Below are 26,381 nucleotides of genomic sequence, written 5' to 3' on the forward strand. Positions count from 1 at the left end.
GACCTGTGGCCGCGTGAGGGGGACACGGCTACACAGCTGGTGGCGGTGTAGCAAAGAGTGTGAGTTTAGTCCTAGAACACGGACAGCGGCTGGAGCCCCGGTGCGGCGAGCAGAGTGTAGACCCCGACGCGGTGACTCACCACAGCAGGTGGAGGGGCAAGCAGAGCTGGTGTGATTTAGTGGGGTAACTTTCCGCTGCGTGCCTCGCAACTCACTACCAATTTGGGTGCGAATGGAGGAGCGGTGGCGGGAAAGAGTGGAGAGCAGCAGGGCGGAGCGGCTGGCCTGACCAGGGGACTTCTAATGGCGCAGAGGTGGCGGCGATCGGTGCCGGGCCCCAGGCGATGAACACGGCCGGAGCGAGTGCTGGTGGACTCATCTAGGCGAGGCGGTGCCGGGGTTGGCACTACTGGCTGAATTTTGGGGAGCGAAGTGCGTGGCCACGCGGCGGTTAGACCCACAATGGGTAAGACCGACAAGTCCCAGTTGAAACTAACATTTGAACAGAGGCGCCCCAGAACCCAGACCCCGGCGGAGGAGACGGCCGGGGGCGCTTCAGCACACCTGGAGGAAGCACAGGATCTTCGGGGTCTGCTGCTGTCCATGGAGAGAGGATTGCAGAATGGTATCACCTCCCTGGGGGCCAAAATTGACGCCCTCTCGTACAGGATGGATCGTATGGGAGAGCGCATTGATAAGCATGCGGAGAGACTGGCTCAGTCAGACCGATGCCTTTCGGAAGTGGAAGATGCTCAGACTTCGTTGAACGTGGACCAAAATGCACTCGGGCGCCTTATGCAGGTACTACAGGACAAAACAGAGGACCTGGAGGCGCGTACCCGTCGGTGCAATTTGCGCATAACAGGCCTGCCGGAGATGACGTCAACGGGCAGAATGGAGTGCTTCGTAGAGACACTGCTGGTGGAACTGCTCGGTAAAGATGTGTTTTCGGGGATGTTTGTAGTGGAGAGAGCGCACAGGTCCCTGGGTCCTCGGCCCCCACCGGGAGCACCGCCTCAACCGATTATAGCGAAACTACTGAACTACCGGGACAGAGATGCGGCCCTGCGAGTGGCCCAGGAGAAGAAGACTTTGGTATACGAGGGGTCGACCATTTCGCTCTACCCGGATTTCACTGCCAGGGTTCAGGAAGCTAGGCATCAGTTCGCTCCAGCTAAAAGGCAGCTGCGGGAGTTGAGTCTGGACTCTGCGATGCTGTACCCGGCCAAGCTGCGAGTCAACAGACAGGGTAAATCACATATCTTTACTGACCCCAAGGCACTGCAGAAGACGTTGAAAGACTGGAATAAGGAGCAAAGGCGAAGCCCAGAGAAGCAGCTGCAGGGGGGAGAAGCGGAAGGTGGAATGGACGAACAGGACTGACCCTGGTTGGCAGGCAAGAAAGGGCCGCAACTTACGATTACAGTACAGTTTTGAGCAGGCGGTATGGGGGGGGGGAATGGCTATGGTAAGTCTAACCGGGAAGAATGGACTGCCGCAGGCTCATGAACAAGGTGGATGCGTGCCCGCAGAGTGTACATGCATGGGGTTTGGTGAGGGGAGCCTGGAAACAGAGATTATGCCCCGACGGGTGGGCTATCCTGTTAAGTATACTTAATGAGGCGCGTGGTCCTTGTTCGCTGTCCGGGATTCGGGGATGGTTGGTGGGGTGCAACCGGATGAGGCCAAGTTATGGCGAGGGGGCAAATATTTGCTTGCCGCACCGAAGAGTCGCCAGTAGGTACTAGGTGTTAACCCGCTATAATCTGAGATTTGAGCGACCTCCACCCGCGAGTGAATTCCACAACTCCTTTTTTTTGGGGGGGGTCAATTTGTTGTGGGTAGGGTGGCGGGAGGTGTGGGTAGTCCCTATATGGGAAGCTGCAGGGCCTAGTTGGGGGGATTCTGCTGTGGGAGGTGGGTTACAATTTACAAGCTATGAGGTTCTACTGTCAGTGTGTTTTGTGTTGCTCACTTCTGGGCACTTGCTTTATGCGGCACATAGTAGCATACGATTTGCGTTTCAGAGAGAATGGCAATGCCTAACCGCATAGATACACTCGGACTGCTTGGCTCCCTCAGAGTGCTGACCTGGAACGTTAGGGGCCTGAAAGACCATCGGAAGCTACGCAAAGTCCTGCACTACCTGAAAAGGCACGATATAGATGTGGCTTTCCTACAGGAAACACATCTCCCTACCCATAGCCCCATGCTGTGCACTAGAGGGTTGATGGGCAATGCGCATGCAGCCGGTTTCACCACACACTCTAGGGGGGTGTTGACTTGGGTTAACCCTCGAGCGGACTACAGATTGCATATGCTGGCTGCGGATGGCGCAGGCAGGTTTGTGCTCTTGCGCTTCCAAGGCAGAGGTCTGGACTTGTTGTTGGTCAATACCTATGGCCCGAACTATGACTGTCCGGAATTTTACACAGCGTTGGCATGCACGGTAGGGGACTGCGAGGTGCAGCACGTGTTGTGGGGCGGTGACTTTAATGTGGTCCTGAACCCAGATCTAGACAGATCTGGAGGTCCGGCTAGGGCGCAGTCGGCTGCTGCCAAAGTTATAGGATGGGAAATGCTTTGTTTGGGTCTGGCAGATGTGTGGAGAACTCTCAACCCAGAGCAGGGGGGTTTCACGCATTATTCGGCATATCACAACTTACACACGCGCATAGATTACTGGTTGGCGTCAACTTAACTCTTGCCGCAGGTACGGGCATGCCAGGTGTTACCACGCACGCTATCAGATCACTCCCCGGTGCTGCTGCTTTTGGCGGCACCCAGAAAATCTGTCCCACCGTTTTTGTGGCACAATGTTCTTTGACACCAATTTGGGCTCCGTTGACAGCTTTCAGACGATCTGGGAAACATTCAAGGTTTACATTAGAGGGGTGGCAATGGCCAAACACTCGGGAGTGTTGCGGGACATCCGACAGAGACTTTCGACATTGGAACGCAAAATAGGGGAACTGGAGTCTAAGCAGCGCATAGAGGCGTCGGCAGGCATAGCAGAGGAGATGAAGGATCTCCTGGCGGAATAGCTAATGTCCTAAAAGCCCATAGGAGTAGAACTGCAATTACCAAGATTAGGCCGGAGGAAGGCAAGCTTTTAATGGAAGAGGCTGATATTGCGGCGTGCTTCCAGTCGTATTATACTAATCTTTATGCTTCTCAACAGACCAACATGGAAGAGAGCATCCGGGACTATCTGGATTATATTAAACTGCCTTTCCTCACAAATGAACATAGGGAGTTTCTGGCCCTACCCATAGAGAAGGATGAGATTCTGGAGGCACTGGCGGGCATGTAGGCAAATAGTGCCCCGGGGGCGGACGGTCTCACCGTGGCCTTTTACAGAGCATTCATTGATCAGCTACTCCCACACATATCGACTCTGTTTGACGATATGTGGGTTAAGGGACACTTGCCACAATCCATGGGAGAGGGGATACTAGTGGTGATTCCCAAACCGGGTAAGTCGCCGGAGGAATGCAGTTCTTATAGGCAGTTGTCGCTGCTAAATGTTGATACCAAGCTATATGTGAAAGTCTTAGCCACACGCCTGGCTCTGCTCACATCGGAGCTGGTTGCCCCGGAACAGGCCGGGTTCGTGCCTGGCAGGAACCTCACGTATAATCTGAGGACGGTGTTCGGTACTATGCAACATGTACGCCGGGACACGCGTGCTCTGGCAGTCTTCCTGGATATGGAAAAGGCTTTTGATTCGGTAGAATGGCCGTTCATGCGACAGGTTTTGACACGAATTGGGTTGGGCCCGGTCTTCTTACAATTGATCGGGGTGCTATATAGGGGACTAACAGCGAGGATACGTCTGGGCGACCAGGTTACGGAGGCTATACCCATTTCGAGGGGGACACAACAGGGTTGCCCCTTGTCGCCTATATTGTATGCCCTTGTGGCGAAGCCTCTGGCCTGCGTCCTCCGAGAATATCCCAGTCTCAGAGGAATCAACTTCCCTGCCCAGAAGATAGTGGTCTCCACATACGCCGACGATACTCTGTTATACGTCAGGGACCCGGAGACTAACTTAGCCCCGGTACTACGGGAAGTGGTTCATTTTGGGGCGCTCTCTGGCCTAAGAGTAAACCGGAATAAATCCATAGCTTTCCCGCTGACCCCGATTACTATCCCTTTCGTGATGGAATATCCGCTCCTGTGGTCGGACGACTCGGTCCGATGCCTGGGTATCCAGCTGCATATGGACTCGGAGGTAGTGCTCTCCGAGAACTATGGCAAAGCCATCAGCAAACTCGAAGATGATGTTGAGACCTGGATCAAACTTCCTCTCTCGCTGATGGGTCGAATATCCATTATGAAGATGGTAGTACTCCCCAGGTTTCTATTTTTGTTTGTCAACATCCCTATAGTGCTGTCGCGTGCCTTCTTTACTAGGCTGACTGGGTCCCTACTGCGGCTGGCTTGGGCGGGTAAGCAGGCTCGTGTTAGCTGGCGCATCTTGACGTTGCCCTACCACCTGGGCGGCCTGGGGGCACCTGACGTGGAACTGTATTACAGGGTGGCGCAGGGCACTCAGGCTCATAGCTGGATCCACGGTGAGGACGCGGTTCCATATCTAAAACTAGAGAAATTGTTTGCGGCTCCGCTCCCGCTTCCAGCTGTTATTTTTGAAACCCTGGACCGGCGGACTGGGTTCTTAGACTCCTTGAACTCGACCCGGCATGCATGGAATAACATATTACAACAAAGGGCAGGGGCGCTATTATACTCGCCAGCAATGCCGCTTGATTGGGCGTTCTGGCTGTCCCCCTGCAGGGAAGAGGGGGTGATACGGTCCCTTAGTGCACTGGGTATACACTTGATGGGGGATCCGTTTGCAGACGGCGTCGCTAAGACATGGGATGAGGTGGCGACCACGGCAGGCAACGCCACACAATTGCAACGGTTCCAATTTCACAGGGTGAGACATGCATGGAGGCAACTCCTAGGGGAAGATATGGCTGAGCCTCCGGAGGTCCCGGAGTTGTCCTTTATTATTAAGCACAAAAGTCCACATAAGCTAATCTCCAAGTTATACCATACTGCAATGTCGCAGAGATCGCTGGAATACACTAAGGCTAGGTTAGCCTGGCAGAGAGACCTCGAAACCACAATAGACGATGCTATGTGGGCATACTGCTGTTCGGGGATTTGACGCATATCTCTGCATGGGAGACACAGGTTGATCCATTTCAAGTTCATAAATAGGGTATATTACACCCCGGAGAGGCTGAATCGGTATGGCCTACGGGAAGGGTCTACGTGTGACAGATGCAACCACCCTGTGGCGGACTTTATGCATCTGGCGTGGCACTGCCCTGGCATATGCAACTTTTGGGAGGCGGTCTATGGGCAGATAGCTAGAGTGGCAGAACTAGATCTGGCTCCGGCCCTGCTGGGGCACTCCAGGGTTATACCCAGGGCGGCGCGGCGGCTGGTTGACATGGGTATGCTCATGGCGAAGCGTAGAGTAGCGATTTGCTGGATGCGGGGCCCCTTGCCTACGGTGGCACAGTGGACGCGAGATGTGCTTTACTGCTGCACACAGACGGAGAGGTTCAGTGAGCTTCTCCCACCGCGCAGCAGACCAAAAAATTTTGGGGGCTCTACGTTGAATATTTTGTGAGGGGAGGGGAAGATGCGGAAAGGGGGGTGGGGACGACTAACAAGGAAGTCCCGGGCCGTGGTGCAACTGGAGAGAACGAAGGTGGGGCAGACACATAATTCACTCCCTGGCGTGCACTGGTCTGGAGCAAACGACAAACATCTGAGACGCCTCATGACTGTGTGGTGCGGCTGCGCGCTGCACGCAACAACGGGCACTGGGCAGGTTACTGACAGGACACCTCAACTGTTGGGAGTGGGGGGGTGGGTGGGATGGGGGTTAAGTACGGTTTGGGAGCTGTATTTTGTTCCCTTTTTTTTATCCTTTAAGGCTGAAGGGGGGGTAGGAAGAAAGGATAAAAACTGTGCCCCCGCAAGGGGGAAAAGTCTAATGGTAATGGCATACAGACCTGAAAACAAGGAAGGTAATGGTTGCCGCATCGTCTGACCACAGTGATGACCAGCCTCCGGGATGTGGTATAAGCTGAGATGATATGTGATTATTTGCAAAATGGCAGCCGGCCTATGGGTTGTAGGCGCACAGCTGTGTATGTCAACAAGTGCGGTCAGTTCAAAAATAAATAAAAAAAGGGGAACTATACCATAACATCAAAAAAAAAGAAAGGTCAGGCCATGCTAGTTTTGGGTAGAGAAGTGCAGTGAGGAATTGTTTGCTGCCTGGCAAACAGGAACTTCTGCAAAAACTGGAAGAGTTCACCAGGTTTTTTTTCATATTGATTAGCAAGGAGCCCAGTGTCACCCACAGAATAGTTGCAAGCATAAATCTAGCATCCTTGAGCATAATTTTTACAATACTACTGACCTTGTGAAAAACAGACTACTGACTGCACCTGATGCTGTGACCAGTGAGGAGAACCCTAGGGACTGGATTTGCTCTCACTGGTACCAAAGACTAAGAAGTGGACTCCAAGTGTCAGTTGGCTGAACTCCTCTTAAACTACAGTGACACAAAAGCTGCCAGAAGCCAACTTTCCTGGGGAAGCCCAGCTGACCAGTTTCTACTGGACCTGCCTTGGAACCTTCAACTGGCTTCTGTTAGAGTGAGTCTTGACCCCCAAGTGCTGGTTCTGAGGTCCTTGACCCCTGGCTGTGTCAGAATGTACGCCTCCTTCCTAACCCCGAAATGTTGTACTTAGAAACATTTTCAAGCCATTTTGTCTGGAGGACAGACAGATAACGAGGACAAACCTGCCAAGTCAATCTGACAAAGATGAGTTGCTGCTGGGCCAAAGACTCAAATTGCTCCCGCTCTGATTTTGTCTGCAGCAGCAAATCTGTTTAAATGGATATCGCAGAGAAGGTATCCAGCCCTGTGAGGTCCTATTTTTTACATTTTGCAGCCTTGCCCAGTAGGAGGAATCCAAGCTTTAAGAAAGTGACTCATTACGAAGGTAGAACTCTTCATCGGGCAGAGGCACTGAAAACATCTGGCTGCCAAGGAGCCAAAATTAAAATTTCTTCCTCTCAGTGAGAACCTGGTCTCTCCATTGCAGTCAGTTGATGCTTTGCAGTTTTTAATGCTATTATCATTTAAAACTTTATATATTCTGATCTCAGTTTCCCCTTTTTCAATTTTGGTGGCATTTGGTGGCATTTTGTTCAATTAAATATTCTTTATTTTTATAAATTGGAGTTGAGTTGTTTTTACCTGTTTTGCTACTCATATATGCTTTACATATTTTCCTAAGCCTTTATCTGTCATGCCATAGCTACCAAGGATTGAGCTTAGCTTTACATTACTGAAAACCTTTCTGGATCTAACAAGAATTGTGCCATTTTACTTGTGGTGGGCTAACCCCCTCACACTAAAACGACTTTCTCACTTGAATACACAGAATGCTTTTGACATCTTGTTTCCCTTCCTTTCAGATGTGCCCACAGTGTTATATATAAAAACCCAGAGACCGAAATGGGGCAAAGGAAGTAGAAAGTGGTTCCTCATGAATAGGTTTGGCATCCCTTTTCCCTTCCATTGACGTGCCCCCCCCCCCAGTGTTGTATATAAAAAAACAGCAGATGTGTCAAGCAGACATCGACATTCAAGCAAATGTGGCGCAGCACTCTCAAAAAGGATGCTCACAGCCCCACTTTGAATATTCTGTCTGGTACAGAGTAGTCAACTCTGCCCTTTTCAGGTCAGCCCATTTTTGGCTGCTGGGAGGCACTGTGCATCTTTTTAACACCTATTCCAATAGTAATTATTCCCTATTAGAAGTGGGAAAGCAAATGTAAATTTAGTCTCCAAGACTTTCAGGCATGGAAATGGTAGCTTTCGAAAAGTTACTTTTTCTTAATATGTATTACAAATCCGACTTCACCATTGAATTGGAGTTTTAATAACTATTAAAAATAGTTGTTTACTGATTTTTCAAGCTAGGCAATTCCTCAGATTTAATATTAATATTTTAATATGTAGTTTGGTTTTCTACATAGGATAGCTAGTCCTACCACAGTAAAAAAAATTGCTTTTGGGTACTAGTCACTGGAAGGACAGGTTAACATTAAATTTTATGTTCTACTTTTAAATAGCCTGCAGCCTCCCTTGTTGGTGACAATGCCTATATAAAGGTGACTTATTATCGTTTAAAAGGGGGGTGTTGGCCAGTCAAAATGGTTAAATTTGAAAGGTGAATTTTCAATGTTTAAATTGTCACAGACAGGCTACATGGTAGGCCTCAAGCCATGTTTTGCACTGTCACTGCTGTGAATAGCTCAATAGGTGTTGCAGTCCACTGGTGCCATTTAACCAACAGGCCTCTGGGACATTTCGTTGCATATACTAAGGACTTATAGATAAGTTACATTTCCCGATTAGGAATATGCTGATTGGACCATGTTTAAAGGAGGAGCAAAAGCACTTTACCACTGATTATCAGGGTAAACTGCACATAGTTCTAATCCCAGCAAAAAGTAAGGGTCAAGCAAAAGGCATACAGTATGGGGTGACTATGCAGAAAAGGCATATTTCTTACAACTGGTCTAGAAGCTCAATGTACTATTTCACTAGTTGTATTTTTGGGACCATTGTGGAATTTTATGAATAGACCTAATAGTTTGGTTCAAAAAGTTTAAATTGCTAAGGGTCGTAATCCGACCTACCTAATAGTATTCATAGGAGAGGTTGAAAAATACTTCTCACTTTCAATGAGAACACGGTCTACTCGCTTTGAACCTTTTTTAAACAGTCACAAAGGAGACTCTTCCCCATTTGTAAAATGGTTACCACTCCAACTTGCGAGTTTGTAACTGTTCAATGCTTTTTGACTGGAATTCCAGTTGCAAACCAATATTTTTGCTGTTTTATATTGCTAAATCTTTGACTAAGAGCATTATTAGTGCCCTGTTTTAGAGTTTGGTGGACAGGATGCTCTGGTGCAAATACAATGCAGAAGCTGTCGGAAAAATCCTCGCTCCGCCTCTCTTCTTTAGCTATGGGCAGACCTTAAGTGTACAATCAATGGTGCAAACTTGAACTAAGAGCATTAACAGTCCACTGTTTTAATGTTTGGCTGACAGGGTACTCTGTTGGAAACACAATGCAGAACCTGTCTGCCAAATCCTAGGTCCGCCCATCTCATTTAGAGATGTGTACAGTTAATGGAGCCCTCGCTTGCTCCATCAATGGGATACTTCCTCTGATGACCTGCTAGAGTACGAACCATCGGCGATAGGAAGTTACACTGCTCACCCTATTTAGGGTGGGAGGTGTAATGTCTTTTATTTCCATGTTCATCATTGCCAGAAAAAACCTGGTGACAAGGAACAGAAAAGTCAATAATAACAATCACCTTCTTGGAGAAGACTCCCAGGTGTGCTGTTTATTTGGTTTTTGTTTTGGGGTTTGCTATTGGAAAACAAAAAGGGTACATGTTTGGTGAACAGCTGTGAAAAGCAAAGGGGCTGTCAATCAAGCTTTTAGTACATTGAAAGAAACCACTGTGACAATGGCACCCTTCAAAATACAGAGATGACCACCCTGCCAAGAGTCATCTCAACATTTAGTGGATAGTGATCTATCAGAGTGGTGGGGGTAATATCCTCCACCACCCTGACGGTTTAATCCACCTGCCACACTCAAACAGAGGACCACATCTCCTTCCTGTTGCTACATTGGATACTGATTCCGTATTTAGAAGGGATACCCACAGCATGAGCCTTTGAAATACTAAATTAGTATCTAGTTGTAATCCTATCTTAGGAGTCGGAACAACTTCACAAACCCCTAAAATGGGATTTGAGCATGGTAAAATCCAGTCTTGTGGTTGCAAACTAACATTTGCAGTATTTGTGACCACCAACTTAATGGAACATCAGTGATTATTTTACACATAGGGGGCATTTCCGTGTTTGCACCACGGTGTACCTTAAAGCAGGTGCGCTGGGTGAAAAAATGTAAAGTGCACCCTATCGGGAAGAATGTGCTGCCTTCAGGAGAGCTGCAAATTTGCAATGCCCCCAGGGTGGCGCATTCAAGAGAAATATGGAGCAGTTGGTTAAAAGCTGCCCCATGTTTCTTTGTGCAGACAGCAAACCGACTGCACTTTTAAAACAGAATAGAGAATCCCTGGAGTGACTGCACTCACCTGCAAGGGGATGTTTGAGGGTTCCATGAGACCCCTTTCATCCATTTTTCAGGGCTGTATTTCAATGCGCCTTCTAAAGGCATGCTTGCCTCTGAACCCACATTAGTAATGCAGCGCTGGCACAGAGGCACAGAGATTCCCTCATTTGCTTGGGGCCACGCCCCCATGTAAATGATGGAACACCCTCTAATGATAGCGCTGGTGCTATCTGTATCATAGAAGGGGCATCACAAGCATTTGCAGCCTCACTCTAATACTAAGTACTCAGGAGCAAATGCCTGTTGCACCCCCGGGGAACTTGTGTAATGTGGCCCCTGGACATAGATCATTAAACAGCAAATAAAATCCAGTGGAAGGGTTCTTGATGCCCTTCACTTATAACTGATCAGCTCAAATGTTTTACTCGGTGCCTTGACCTTAATGAATTTCTGGAATAAAATGTTTAATAAATTGACAGATTTTTCACATAAAGAAATCAGTCAGAACTTTAATATTTTTTTTTGCACATCCAACAGAAACTCTTCTTTTTTTGAGTGGTTATTGCCCACAATAAATTGAGAACATTCATTGGAGTAACACATTGTTCTTTTTTTATTTTACTTGGAGTTCCATTGAATGGTGTTTCATTATTCTCAGTCTCTTTCTGTAAAATGTTTAAATGATCATGACAATTATAGCAATGATTGTCAAAGCTAATAGGTCTAGAATCGGTAAGCTGGCATGGTGTGCTTGGGATACACATATATATATATATTCACTGAAAAAAACATAGGTTTCAGGGGCGATATAGTTAGCTGGACTTTTCACTCGTACAAAACCATAGAAATTCCCCCGTTATAGTTAGTTCAGCTAACTATAACTCCCGCGCCCGCAATGCACTGCTGATGACATCACATATTACATCACTCATGACATGGTCAGTGACATCACGCATTTACTCATTTACTGCAGTCTCCTTAGTAGGAAATACTTTCAGTTTTTTACTTTTATTCCATCAAGAAGGCATTCAGATGTGTCACACATTTTCCATAAATTCTGAATGTTAGCACTCTAGTTGCTCATTAGATCACTGTAGTAAAGCTACTGCTCACTAGACAAATCTGCTGCTGGTATTGAAAGTGCATGTTTCAGTCTGCATGTCAGAATTTTTTTATGAAATAAGAGGATTTCAGAAGTCAAAATGTGTTTTTCTTTCTGCAGCACTAATCATAATTTATATGGCAAAATGAACCCCCTCATTTTGTTCCTTTGTAAATTAAATGTTTTAAGTGTTACCACTTTATTCCAATCAAGATGGCTTCAGGTGTGCCATACTTTTGTCATAAGTAAGACTGTTAGCGCTCTAGTTGTTCTTTAGAACACTCTGGGAAGCTGCAGTAGAACACAAAGGAATCAACTGACAGTCTCTGCCCTTGTTGGATGTACATGTTTTACTGAGAATGTCAGACTTCAATCTCACATGACTGAGAAAGATAATGTGAATTTACAGAAAATATGCTCTCAGTTTAGCTTATAGATCACCTTCCAAACCTCTGTGGGAAAAGCATGAGAAAATAGTTTTCTCTAAAACATGGTTCATGATATCACAGCAGAAGGCTTTTTCACATGGTAAAATCACCTTAGAACACACCACAATTCCTTAAATGAGTATTGTACCATCAACAAATGATTTATAATGTAATTAAAGTCTTAAAACCTTCTATTAACTGCAATTCTTTTTAATGAGGTGCTATCATGTATATTGGTCCCAAGATGGCTGCCAACACTTCTTGGATGAAGTGCTGACAGCCAATCAGATCTCAGGATGAGATGTGTGGTTAGGCTCCGCCCAGATATATATATGATTTTACTTTTGATTTTCTCAGGAACTACTGAACAGATTGACTCCATATATGCAAAAGGCACATCCCTGAGCTGAGGACTACCTCTTTGCCAAATTTCAAGTAATTCTGTTCAGCCGTTCGGGCTGTACCTTGGACTAAAGGTCCCTATGGAAAATTGCATGGGGAAAACGCGTTTTTGGACCCCCCCTTTTTTCTCAGCCCCCGCTTGACGAATCCCCCCGAGACTTTCAGGGTAGGAGCGGAGCGGAGCGCCCCACCTATTTTGAAAATTTCGCGAGGATTCGTCAACCGGCGCCAAAGTTATTCCAAATAGAATGTTGCGGATTTCCTATGGAAACACGGTCCTAACTATAACTATCTATCAGTAGATAATATATATATATATATATATATATATACATATATATACACATATATACACACATATATATATATATATATATATGTGTATATATATATATATGTGTGTGTTTATGTGTGTGTGTCAATATATATATATATAACAAGCCAGCTTGCTACAGATAAATGGAGAGTATTTCCTCTGTGTTTATGGTGAGACAATTTGCATTTATTGAGCAATCATGACGTCAATCCAGATTGAAAAAGTCAATGAATTGCTGCAACACGTCTCTGTGTGAAAGTGGCAGAATAAAATATCGAGGCACATTTTCCCTAGAGTGTAAGGACTCTTTTTGATTTTGAAGGAGTGGCATAGTAAAGGCACTTTACAGTAAGCATCCTACCTTGCACCACCTGTGGTTTAGAGCAGACCAGCAAACCACAGGGAGAGTGGAAATTAAGCAGCCGGCCAACCCTCGGACCTGGTATGGAATTGAGCTGTGGGGAAACAGGGCAGGAGCTGCCACCCATCGTTGAGAGTTGAAAAGACTATCGCAGCGAGTCCTGAGAGAGGCCCATCTTTGCCAGAAGGAATTACAAGGATTATGGAGCAGGGCACTGCAATAATATTTGTCAGCATTGAAGAGGAGAGAGATTTATTGTAAACAAATGTCACAAAAAGAAAACCTGCCACACCAAGCAATGACAGCAAATAAAGAGTATTATTATTTTTTAATTACCTGTTTTATATAATTTTCATATAATGGTACACAAGCTTGCCTCCTATTCTACAGGTGTGCTAAGAACATGTAAAGAAACCCTTTTCATCCATATCACGATAAAATATGATTCTATTTGCTTTGAATTATTATAACCTCAAGACATAGCTACTAAGATAATGAAGGGTGACGAATGGAAGGAAATAAACATCATTAAAGTGAAAATTTAGCCCAACGACCTGGCACTAAAGTGTTCTTCTTTTTAGTCAAGTGTGCAGTTGTGACCAACTAAGATGCTGTCAATCACCGTGTATGTGTGGGCTAACTCATTGCCCTAGGCTGTTTGCTGTGGGCAGCATAAGCAAAATGTGATCAAGAGGTTGGAAACAAATCAGCTCTATATGTATTTATGTGTGCCTTTTCAGTTCTATTTATTGTATTAAATGAGGGTGGTTAGACAGCTAAAGCTACCTCTATGCCAGACATAAAAATACATTGCTCGCTCAATAAATTCAATATATTAACCTAAACTCTCTGTTTGCAGCCAGCACCAAATGAACCAAATGCACCATCGTGTTATTATCCAGATAATCATGGCTACAGTGTGGCTAATATTGAGACAACTCCTTCCGGTTTAACAGCTGATATACAAAATCCTACTGGGTTACTTTTCCATTATGAGTCACGTTCCACCCCCATCACTACACTTCGACTTTCGATGACATATCATGAGAATAATATGCTGCAGTTTAAGGTAATGCCAATTTAATGCATGCTTGAGCTTGTATTTATTGATTACAAGTGTTTTTTTTCGAGTGAATTTTCGTAACTGTTTCCTGATGATGATTTTCTGTTACCTGGTTGTAGTACATGTTGATTTTGAGCTGCTATCATTAAAATTTTCGCATCATTATTAATTTCAAATTGTATGCCTGCTTGAAATTTGCTGTGGGTACCCTTGAAAATGTTGTCTACTGAAAATGCGTAGAGGTCTATGCTGAAGAAATAGCAGAGAAGCAGCCACTGGAGGTGTCAGGTTATATTGCTGCCATATTCTGTTTACACTGCCAGATGTGGGACTGGAGGAGAGTGCGCAATGTGTGAATCTGGCAGATAGCGAGGATGTTATGTTATGTTATGTTTTATGTTAAAATTTGGTAGAGCGCAAAACAGCTACCCCAGCAAAGGGGCGTCCCGGCGCTAAAGAACCACAGAATCTTCACAAAAAACAGACAACCAGGAATCAGAAACCTAAAGGGGAGGAAATAGATGGGTTTTGACACCTCTCCGGAAAGCAGACAGATTTTCCATTGAGCGGATGTTCACCGGCAGATTGTTCCAAAGTTTGGCTCCTAGTACTCTAAAGGAGCGCCCACCTGTGCGAGCTAACTTTGTGAGGGGAACTGTCAATAAATGTTGTCCAAGAGAGCGCAGATTGCGCTGTGGCACATAAGGTATAAGGAGAGGGCGGAGAAGTTTTGGGCGTCCAATTTTGAGAATTTTAAAGATCATAACGAGAGCTTTAAACTGGATACGGGACTCAATTGGCAGCCAATGCAGCTTTCGTATAGTGGCTCTAGCCGAGCACCTACGGGGAAGTCCGACCAAGGTTCTTGCCGGTGTGTTCTGTACGCGCTGTAGGCGCGCAATCTCAGCTTTGTTAGCGCCCAGGAGTAAGACGTTAGCGTAGTCTAGGCGGGACAGAATTGTGGCTTGTATAATCGTTTGGCGAACCTTGGAGTCAAAGAAGCCGAGTATGGGATTAAGGCTCCTCATCAGGCCCACACAAGTGGCCGCTACTCTTTTTGTGTGGGTCTGGAAATTGAGTGATGAGTCCATCCAAACGCCCAGGTTTTTGACCAGGGATCTGGGGGGAGGGATGGTACCTAGTGACAGAGGCCACCAGTGTTGGTTCCAGTAGCTGGTATTCTTACCAAGAAGCAGTACCTCCGTCTTGCCTGCATTGAGCTGCAGGCAATTATCCGTCATCCATTGGGCTACGGCAGCCAGCCCATCCCTGAATCTCGCTGCAGAAATAGAGGGACCCTCAGTAAGAGTGATTACTAGCTGCGTGTCGTCAGCGTATGACACCAGCGAGATGTCCCATTCTCTAGCTACAGCCGCAAGCGGCTGTACATATAGGTTTAAAAGGCATGGGCTGAGTGCGGAGCCCTGAGGTACTCCCTGTCCGATGGGGTGGGACTGGGAGAGGAATGGAGGGGCTGACACCCGAAAAGACCTGTCCTCCCGGAACCAGTCCAATGCACGGTCTGAGATACCTGCCATGTTCAGACGATACAGTAGAATACTATGTGATACCGTGTCAAAGGCCGCGCTGAGATCTAATAAGATCAGAGCAGCACTTTGGCCGGCATCAAGTATCGTCCGAAGATGTTCTGACGTGGCTAGGAGGGCAGACTCAGTGCTATGGCGTGGCCTAAACCCATTTTGGGATGGATCTAAGATGTTATGTAGATCCATGTGTTTGGTCAGGGTGATGTTAACGTGAGCTTCTGCGAGTTTGGAGATCCATGGAAGCAACGAGATGGGTCTATAGTTCTCCGGTTTGGAGGGATCGAGAGTCAGTTTTTTAATGATGGGAGAGACCCATGCTTGCTTCCAGACAGTCGGGACAGTGGCCGAGGAAAAGGACAAATTTAATATGGATGCTAGAGAGGGTAAAAAGAAATCCAGGGATTCTAAGAAGTGTGCCGGTCTCATGGGGTCTGCTGGGAAACCAGATTTGACCTTCTTGCAAAGTACAGCTAGGTCTTCATGAGAGATTTCAGGTATAAGCTCCATCCTGGTGCATTTATTAATGGGAGGAGGGGAGCTAAGAGCTATAGCAGAGTAGCGTGGAAAGGATTTGTAGATGTTTTGTACTTTGTTCACAAAGAAAGAAGCAAGATCCTCACATTGCTGTGCTGACATAGCATTGGAGGAAGAAGATCTATTTTTCTGCAGTTCATCTACTAGTTTAAATATAGCTTTGGAGGGGTTGGTACTGGAAGTAATTTCTTCCGCATAGAAAGTGGCCCTAGCGGAACAAATAGCTTTGTGATAAAGCTTTTGTTTGAGTCGATAGGCAGATTTATCTTTGATACTGTATTCGCGTCTCCATGTTCTTTCCGCTGTCTTGCAGTCCTTACGCATGGCTTTCAAGGTGTTGTTATACCAAGGATTAGAGGGAGAGCTGCGTCCTTTAATCCATTGAAGAGGTACAAGGGTATCCAATCCCTGGTTAATCCAATCATAGTAAGCAGCATATATGGTGTTTATGTTTGTATGTGCTTCTTGATGGAATTCTCCTAAGGTGGTAAGTAGGTCGTTAGCTGAGAGTTTGTGCCATGCTCTTTTGCGATGACGGATAGGTTCAGCTTTATTAAACACTTCCTTAATCAGTGTCGTAAATTTGACTAAGTAGTGATCCGACCAATCCATAGGTTTGGGCGTCTCTATTATAGTCTCCGGGAGGTTGGTAAAAACAGGGTCTAGGATGTGACCAACCGAGTGGGTGGCGTCCTGGATCAGGGGGCAGAGTTGTAGGGCTGATAGGTCGGCTAGGAGGTTTTTAATAGTGGGATCTTGATTCCTGTCGAAATGGAGATTCAAGTCTCCTAGTATCGTAAAGTTAGCCGAGCTCACCACCAGGGAGTTCGCCGTTTCAATGAGAGCTTCAATAAATTTAGATGAAGGACCGGGGGGCCGATAAATATAGAGGCCAGATAAAGAAAAGTGGGGGCCCGCTATGATCTTAAAGCGAGCGCTTTCACTGTTCGAAATAAATTCTTTAGTGAAGGAACACAGAAATTGTTTTCTATAAATGACAGCAATGCCACCTCCTCTGGTGTCTCTATTTATCGACTTCATATGATAGCTCTCTGGCAGCGCAAGATTGATGATACTGGTCATATCATCATGTAGCCAGGTTTCACCGATAAAAAGGATATCAGGGTTTTCTTCAAGTAGAAGGGTGTTGATCTCTTGATGGTGCTTACATAGTGATCTCACATTAAGTTGTAAAATGGTGAGAGGGGTGAGTTTATACGCAGCTGAGAGGCGCTTTGAAGAGCAGGGTTTGGGTGTGGAGAAGTGGCACGACTTACAATGTAGGTATGTCTGTCCAACATTTCCCGATGTCTTCTCGCAGTTTTTTCCCGGATTTAGGGCGAGAAGGCAGTCTCTGTCATAGCGATGGGCTTCCCGGGTGATTTGACCAGGGGGACAGGCGAGAGGCGATGTCTTGGCGATGACGGGCTTGCCTTAGGCGTGCAAACGGCACGCCCGCTGCGCCCGTCCGCTGCGCCCGTCCGCTGCGCGTACGGTGAAAGCACATGATTATCAAGGGGTAGGAAAGTCGGTGGGCGTGGCCTCAGAGTGGGCGTGGCCTTGCGGTTCGCCAGCGATGGCGGCGGGAAATGTTTGTAGGTTTGGGTCCGCTACCAGCCTTCACTCGGCTGTGCGGTATGCTCGAAGGGCAAGTCCTGGGGTCCCAAAGAACAAGTGAGTACTTTTAAAAACAGGAAATAACAGTGACATCAAATTTTAAAATAGCAACAAAGAACTCCCTGCTTCCGCCTCAGGAGGATACGTGTTTCTACTGATAGGATGTCATATCATATCTGCCTGGAAGAGAAGTATTAGTGCTTTCATACTTTGAAAAGAGATGCTGTCATTGAAGAGGCAACAGAAAACCAGTATGGAGGCAGTAACACTGGTAATTGTAATGGTAAGGATATTTCTAAAGCGCTAACATTCATCCCGAAGGATATCATGGCGCTAAGATTAAACAAAGTGCAGAACGCTGACAAGGATAAATAAGAGTGTTAACGAGTGTTAGGGAACAACATGGTTTTAAGTTTTTTTCTAAAGGTGAGGTAATCGTCAGTGAGTCTTAAGTCTATTGATAGATTGTTCCACAGATTTGCGGCTAAATGTGAGAAGGCACGGCCTCCCGTCCTGACCTTCTTTATACGGGTGGTTACCGCTCTTGCGGTGAATTGAGATCTGAGATTTCTATTTGGTACATAGAAGTTGATTCTATTTTTTAGGATAGTCGGGCCAGTATTGTGCAGTACTCTGTGAGTGATGCACAACATTATTAAAGCGGCCCTTTCTCTCATTGGCAGCCAGTGTAAGGTTCTCAGGCAGCTGGTAGCGGAGTCATATTTTCTCTTGTTACATACGGCTTTTGCTGCCGCATTCTGAACAAGCTGTAGTTTTGAAAATAGGTAATCCGCCATGCCGACAAATAGGGAATTCCCGTAGTCCAGTCTACTAATTAATAGAGACTGGACTAGGATCTTTCTACATTCCAAGGGAATCTAGGGAAATACTCTTCGTAGCATTTTCAAAAGTGCGAAGCCTTTACCACAAGTAATTGATACGTGGTCTTTCATTGACAATGCATTGTCAATGTGGACTCCCAGATTCTTCGCCTTCTGAGTTGGTTTAGGGGGTGTGCCAAGACTATTGGGCCACCAAGTGTCATCCCAAAGCTGTTGGGAAACGCCGAACAATAAAATCTCCGATTTATCGGCATTTAACTTCAGGCAATGATTTTGCATCCAACTGGATAGTTCAGAGAGGCAATTGCGCAATCTGTTTTTAGGGCCTTCTTCACCATTTAGTGCGATCATAAGTTGCGTATCATCTGCATATGAGCAGATGTCTACGCCCCACTTCTTCCCGATAGCGGCTAGTGAGGAGACGTAAACATTAAATAGTGTTGGGCTTAATGATGCCCCCTGTGGTACACTGTACTTAATCTGTCGAGGAATGGAGGAATAGCCGCCAAGTCGAACAGATTGCAATCTGCTGATTAGAAAGGAATTCAACCAAGTCATGGCTTTTCCCTGTATTCCTTTGCCAGCTAACGTTTTTAGTAGGAGGTTGTGGGATACGGTATCAAAAGCCGCTGATAAGTCTAACAGTATCAGGGCCACCGTTTTACCCATATCCACCTGGCTTCTGATGTCATCTAGTACTGCCAAAAGGGTTGTCTCAGTACTATTGTTGGACCTGAAGCCCGTCTGTGAAACGTCAAGCAAGTTGTTAGTTTCCAGAAATTTTGACAGTTGCTTATTCACCAGTTTCTCCAACACCTTTGAGAGGTATGGTAACTGTGATATGGGTCGGTAGTTAGCTGGATTATTTATGTCCGTACCTGCTTTTTTTAATAAGGGAGTCACTACTGCTGTTTTCCAAATAGTTGGAAATTCCGCATGGTCAAGAGACTTGTTTAAAACTTGCGTCACTATTGGACCAATTAGAGGAATTAATTGTAGGAATATGTGGTGTGGACACGGATCCAGTGGAGAGCCTGATTTAATTTCAGACATGACCTGAGAATTATTGTGCAAGTAGAGGCAGACTATTTACTAATGATGCATCTCTGTACTCCATTCAGGAGGTTTGGATACTCCATTGTTCTGAATTCCACTTTAGCTGGCAAAATAGGATGGTGTCTGTGAAGGGCAGTAGGGATTTGCATACTCATGTATTGCTTTCTCCTGTGAAACCTATGCATTTCAGGGATCCAATCTTTAGGTTTGAAAGAAAAGTTTATTAAATAACATAGCAATCTATAGTAAGTCATCACAGGGAATAGATCTTATAATCAATAATTGAAGTATAAATCATGACAAATTGAGCGTCACATGCAAGCAGGAAAAATTGAAGAAAAGAAAGAGAGAGAAGGAAGGAAAAAGATATTAGGGAATAATAATAAGTCAGAGAACATAGTTTAACAATATAAATCATAAAGACTATATCTAATAATAATTAAAATGTACAGTATAAAAAAAATGCATTATATAGTTTTGAAATACGTAGACAAAGGCACATAACCTCAACATTCAAGGGGGATTCAGAACTTCTTGATGGATGATGAGTAATAGAGGAGCAAGCAGAATAAGCTAAAAAAACTGTAACTGGTGATCAAATAGTCTCTTCATCTCTTTGTGTAGCTAAAGTCAAGGGTTGAATTTAAACTCTGTCTAGATGATGGTTGTAACATATTCCATACCACCATGCCTGAGAAGTTGTAGCTGATGTGTTCTTACAATTGTTGGTTATTTGTTGAAAGGCAACAGTCAATAGTAAAACAATAATATTAACAGGATATACAGAACACTTTCAAAATTCTAATAAACTATTTATTTATTTATTTATTTAGCGACTTGTAAAGCGCCTGGTGACCCAAGGGCATCCCCGCGCTATAAAAATTTGCTGTCCAGATGAGAGGTAGGAAAGAAGGGGGATGACATTATTTAGGGAATAAAAGTGTTTTCAATTTTTTTCTAAAAATCAGATAATTGGATTCCAGTCTAAGGGTACGTGGGAGGGAGTTCCATCCAGTGGAAGCTTTCACTGAGAAGCGTCGACCTCCAGTGCGTGTCTTTTTAAATTTGGGGATGTTGGCTAGGTGCTCACTCTCGGACCTCAGGGATCTGGACGTTTTATATGGAGTAACCAGGTCGCTGAGGATCGAAGGACCACCTCCATTGATCAATTTGTATGCCGTGCACATGGCTTTGAATTCCACTCTTTGGCGCACAGGGAGCCAGTGCAGGGCCTTGATAGCAGGTTTCGCTGACACTCTGGAGGGAAGGTTCATGAGTAGACGGGCAGCTGCATTCTGTGTTCGTTGCAGTTTCGCCAGGGTGGCCTCAGGGGCTCCCAGGTAGATCATGTTACTATAGTCCAAACGTGATAGTATGAGCCCTTGGACCAGTAGTTTCCTGGCTGCGGGGGGGAGTAGAGGGAGAATCCTGTGGGTAGTACGCATAAGCCCAAAACAGGTTCCTGCAGTTTTGGCCGCTTGCGTTTTCATGGAGAGCTCGGGTTCTAACCATACTCCTAGGGTCTTAATTCATGTTTCGGGGTAGGAATTTCTCCGAACACGTCTGGCCAGACCGCTGGGGGGATGGTCACCCATTGCTTTCCCATGAGCATCACTTCGGTCTTTGACCCATTTAGTTTTAGTGATGACTCACACATCCAACCGTGGATTTCCGTAAGGCAGTTTGCCAGCTTGTCTGGGTGGTCGTCTAGTTGGGATAGGGAGACGACCAGCTGTGTATCATCAGCATAGCTCACTATTTTTATACCGAATGGTATCACCACGTCTTCAAGGGGGGCCATGTAAGCATTAAAAAGCGTTGGGCTCAGGGAAGATCCCTGAGGAACCCCGCTCATGAGTGGACGAGCGATGGTTGCCGTCCCAAACCTGGAACGTGCGCCCAGCAAGGAAGGACTCTATCCATCTGAGTGCCGTCCCGGTGAGCCCTGCTGCCGTCAACCGATTGAGGAGGACACGATGGTTGACTGTGTCGAAGGCTGCACTAAGATCCAGGAGGATCACTGCCACTGACCCTCCTGAATCTAGAATGCGCCTTGCCTCCTCGATGACGGCAAGAAGGGCAGTATCTGTGCCATGGCCCGGGCGGAACCCAGTTTGGGATTGCCGTAGGATATTATTTACCTCGAGAAACTGAGACAATTGTCCATTGACCAATTTCTCGGCTACCTTGCTGATACCAGGGAGGAGTGAGATTGGCCGGTAGTTGGCCATATCTGCTGGGTCTAGCTGGGGTTTTTTAAGGAGTGCCTTCACCACTGCACTCTTCCAGCTAGCGGGAACCGATCCCCGGGCAAGTGAGCTGTTAATAAGCTCCGTGATCGTGGGAATGATGACGGGGGCTACAGTTTTAAGGAATCTAATGGGTACAGGGTCCAAAGGTGATCCGCTTTTCATTTTGGTCAAGGTTGCTTCTACCTCGTTGCAGGTTACTGGCCTAAATGTCGCAAGTTGAGGGCGTAAGCTGCTTCCAGACTGGTTGGGGGGTGAACCATTGTCCATGTAGCTAGAGGGACAGGAAGGGGGAAGGGATGCTAGGATGTGGGCAATTTTGTCGTTAAAATAAGTGGCTAGTTCGTTGCTTCGGTCCACAGGGGGGATATTGGAGGACGGAGTGGTTGGTACTTTCAGAAGCTCTTTTACAATTAGGAAAGATTCCCTGGCTGAATTAGTGGATTCTTTTATCCGAGTATCATAATGGGAAGCTTTAGAGCGCCTAATAGCAGTTTTATATAATCTAACTGAATTTTGGTAGGCTTCCTTGCTGGCATGCTGCCAGTCTTTCCTCCAAAGTCGTTCGGCTCTCTTACAATTTTTGCGTAATAGACGAAGTTCCGGTGTATACCACGGGGTGGAACCTAGTTTCCCATTTTTGTCCTCCCGAGTCCTAAATGTGAGTACGAGATCCAGGGAGGTAGTAATCCATTCTCTATATTTACTATCGGCGACTTCCGGGTCTTCTGCGTAAGCAGGGGTAGTTGACTTTAGGGTCCTGGCCCATTCTTCGGTGGGGAGCCTGGACCAGGCCCTGTCCCTGGTATAAGTGGGCGGTTTTTGAGGTTTCCTAAAAGTTCCTGGTAGTTGGAAGGAGACTAGAAAGTGGTCCGTCCAAGGGAGGGGAAGGGACTCACTAGCTAGCATAGTGAGGGAACTTGTGAACACAGGGTCCAGCAAGTGACCCTTATTGTGAGTAGCTCCAGAGTTTAGAAGGCGGATGTCAAGGGCCGCCAGATCAGTGATCAGGTCGACAGTCCCAGAATCTAAGGGGTCATCGAAATGAATATTCAGGTCTCCTATTATCATAAAATTAGTGATGGAGTGGGCCTGTGTAGCTACTGTGTCCAGGAGAGTACTAGCAAAAGGACCTGGATGACCAGGGGGGCGGTACACTAGGATCCCTGAGAGAGAGTTAGTCGGGTCTAACTTAATTGTAAACTGCAGGCTTTCAGAATCGGGAATATGCGCGTCATTAGTATTGCAGAGGAAATGGTCCCGATGAATAATGGCGACACCACCACCCCTACCTAGGGGACGAGGTAGGGACTGGATGAGGAAGCCCGGTGGGGTTGCTAGCACCATATCTGACTCCGAGTGGGCAGAGAGCCACGTTTCCGTCAGGAAAAGGACGTCTATGTCATGGTCTTCTGCGAGGTGGTTAATCAGCGTCGCGTGTTTGGGGAGAGAGCGCCAATTCAGCGAAGCGAGTTTGAGGGCTGAGAGCTTGGGGGCTCGAGTAGGGAGAGTAAGCTGGACTGGATGGCAGTAAGTACAGCTGATGAATGGTCCATTCAGGTCGTGAACATACTCACAGGAGGAGGCGATGGGGGGTCTGAGACTTAGGAGGTCCCGACGAGAGTAGCTTACCTTCGGGGCAGCTTTATCCAGCAGGGGTTCTGGCCCTAGGCCCGGCCGTGCGCGGACGGGCGCAGACGGGCTTGCCTTTGGCGCGCCTTCGGCGTGCCGGCGGCGCGCCCGCTGCGCGCGTCCGCTGCGCGGCCAAAGAGACCGTCCCATGATAAAGGGGGTGGTGGTGGGCGTGGCCGAGCGTCAGGGGGCGTGGCCAGGCTCGAGGGCTTGTCAGGATGGCGGCAAACACCGAGGCAGCTCTTCGTTAAGCTGTGCGGTGTGCGGGGATACCGGTGTGAAACAGGAATGACAGTGAGTTTTTAAAACAGAGTAACAGTTTTAAAAACAAGAATTACAGAGTAAAACTCCCGGCTTCCGCCTCAGGAGACAACAGCAGCACTAATGCGCGTAGGGGCGGAGTCGCGCTTTAAGTAGTGTGATGGTGGGCGTGGCCGAGCGTCAGGGGGCGTGGCCAGGCTCGAGGGCTTGTCAGGATGGCGGCAAACACCGAGGCAGCTCTTCGTTCAGCTGTGCGGTGTGCGGGGATACCGGTGTGAAACAGGAATGACAGTGAGTTTTTAAAACAGAGTAACAGGTTTAAAAACAAGAATTACAGAGTAAAACTCCCGGCTTCCGCCTCAGGAGACAACAGCAGCACTAAGACTAGCTACCCAGAAAACCAGGTAGAAAAAAGAAACATTCAATCAATCAATCAATACGGGAATTATAAAGCGCATAGAGGCGTTACCGTAGTCCAGTCTGCTGGTTATGAGTGTGTGGGTGACGGTCTTTCTACATTCGGGGGGGATCCACTCGAAGGTCTTGCGGAGGATGTGGAGGGAGTTGAAGCAGGTGGAGGTGACGGCATTGATCTGGTGGGTCAAGGTGAGAAAGAAGTCTGTAGTATCCTCAGGTCATGTTATGATGTTCCCTTCATTCTGTACCTAGCTGCTCAGCCAGTGTCAGTGTTCCGCGTAGAATGTTAGTGTGGGTTGAATGCTTGGATACTGTGTGGGACTGAGACATTTGGGAAGATGGGCTGAGCAGCTAGGAGGCTGCTCCTGGTGGGGCTAATGCTGGGGCCTATGTTGGGGCCTATTCTCGGGCCTGTTCTGGGTTTACTACTTCTACACCTAAGATCTCAATAAACTTCATCTACTCCTACCTGGCCACATCTACAGCGTCTACTTGTACATCCTGCACACGTGAGGCCGGCCCACTACAAAGTCTAGGATGATGCTGTGGTTCTGGGCGTGGTTTGTCGGGGTCAGTGGGTGGATTTCCGAGTCCTGGGGGCCACCAGGAGCTGTCCCATGCAGTGGGGGATGATCCGAGGATGAGGACCTCTGTCTTCTCCGAGTTCAGTTTTAGGCAGCTGCTGCTCATCCAGGATGCAACATTCTTCATTCCTTGCTGGAAGCTGAGTCTGGTATCTTCTGGGTTTTTTGTGAGCTAGAGGATGAGCTGGGTGTCATACGATGCTGAGCCCGTGCTGTCTGATGATGGCGGCGAGCAGGCCATGTAGATTTTTAAGAGCGTGAGGCTGAGCGAGGATCCCTGGGGTACTCCACAGTTGATCTTTGTAGGTTCTGAGGGAGAGAGGCTTATCCTTTGGGTTCTGCCGGAGAGATAGGAGCGGATTCAGTCGAGGGCGGTTCCTCATACCAGCATCGTGGAGTCTGGCTGCGAGAGTCCTTTGAGAACCTGTGTCGAAGGCTGCTGAAAGGTCCAGTAGGATGAGGGCTGCAGTGTGGCCCTAGTCAAGTAGCATGCGGATGTCATCGGTGGCGGCGAGGAGGGCAGACTCGGTGCTGTGGTTTCTGTGGAATCTGGACTGGGAGGAGTCGAGGATGGAGTTCTCTTCAATGAAGGTGGTCAGCTGGGCGTTGATGAGTCTCTCTGTGACTTTGGCTGTGGAGAGAAGGAGTGAGATGGGCCGGTAGTTTTTCAGGTCCATTGGGTCGGCCGAGGGTTTCTTGAGGAGGGGCTTGACTTCTGCCTGCTTTCAGTCATCGGGGAAGCTGCTGGAATTAAGGGAGGCACTGATGGTCCGGCCTGGTTCGGGTGCTATGGCGGCAGCAGCTCTGTGATAGATGTGCAGCGGGAAGGGGTCCATGGGGGTTCCTGAGTGGGTGTTCTTCAAGGTCGTGGTGGCAGGCTTCCAGGTGGTGCTGGTCAGCTGGTTGTTGGTGGTGGAGATGGGGGTTGAGTCCGGCAACTTTTCGCTGAAGTTGTCGTAGAGGGCTTTGATTTTCAGGTGGAAGAAGGCGCTGAGCCTGTTGCAGAGGTCCTGAGAGGGTGTGACATCCATGGCTTCGCTGGGGGGTTTGGTGAACTGCTGTATGATGTTGAAGAGTTCTTTTGCGTTACTAGCATTGGTGTGGATTTTGTTCTTGATAAAAGTCTGCTTGGTGGTCTTTATGTGCTGGTGGTATTCATTCATGGTGTTCCTGTAGTTGCTCTGGTCATCGGTGGTGTTCTTGTTCCACTAGAGTTTCTCGAGTCATCTGCATTAGCGCCTGGCTTCTTGGAGGTCAGTGGTGAACCAGGCGGCCTTCAGGGGGCATTGTTTAACGGGGTGGCGGAGGGATGTGAGCTGGTCAGCGCAGCCGCTAATCCAGCGGTGTAGTTCCTTGGCTGCGGACTTGGCGTCGGTCATGGTGGAGGGGGTCGAGGAGGAGGGTGGTGTTGAGGTGTTCCTCTGTGATCTTGCTCCAGTTTCTTCGTGGTCAGCGTGGAGCAGGCTTGGGTGTGGTGGTGGTGTTGAAAGTGAAGTGTACGCAGTTGTGGTCAGTCCAGAGAGGCTGTGTGGTGTGACTGAAGTGGCTGTTTGTCCCTCCTGCGAAGATGGGGTCCAGGGTGTGACCGGCTCTGTGGGTGGGGTAGTGACGAGCTGCTTCAGTCCGAGGTTGTCGAGGTTGTCAAGGAGGGTGGTGTAGTCGGGGTCGCTGTGGTTGTCGAGGTGGAAGTTCAGGTCTCTGATGAGGATGTAGTCCATGGAGGTGATGGCATGAGGGGCGACGAGGTTGGCAATGGAGGTGGC

General features: G+C 47.4%; 1 protein-coding gene across 3 annotated transcripts in view; it reads left to right on the forward strand.

Annotated features, from left to right (window-relative positions):
* The window catches only part of LOC146785847 (maltase-glucoamylase-like), a 783,978-nt gene that overhangs the window by 411,144 nt on the left and 346,453 nt on the right, over window positions 1–26,381 (forward strand). For all 3 annotated transcript variants that reach the window (XM_085635202.1, XM_085635203.1, XM_085635205.1), the window contains one exon: window positions 13,676–13,885. In XM_085635202.1, the coding sequence (XP_085491328.1) occupies window positions 13,676–13,885 (210 nt within the window). The remainder of the gene's footprint in view (window positions 1–13,675; window positions 13,886–26,381) is intronic.

The sequence above is a fragment of the Triturus cristatus genome, chromosome 11 (assembly GCF_964204655.1).
Source record: "Triturus cristatus chromosome 11, aTriCri1.1, whole genome shotgun sequence".
Classification (NCBI taxonomy): domain Eukaryota; kingdom Metazoa; phylum Chordata; class Amphibia; order Caudata; family Salamandridae; genus Triturus; species Triturus cristatus.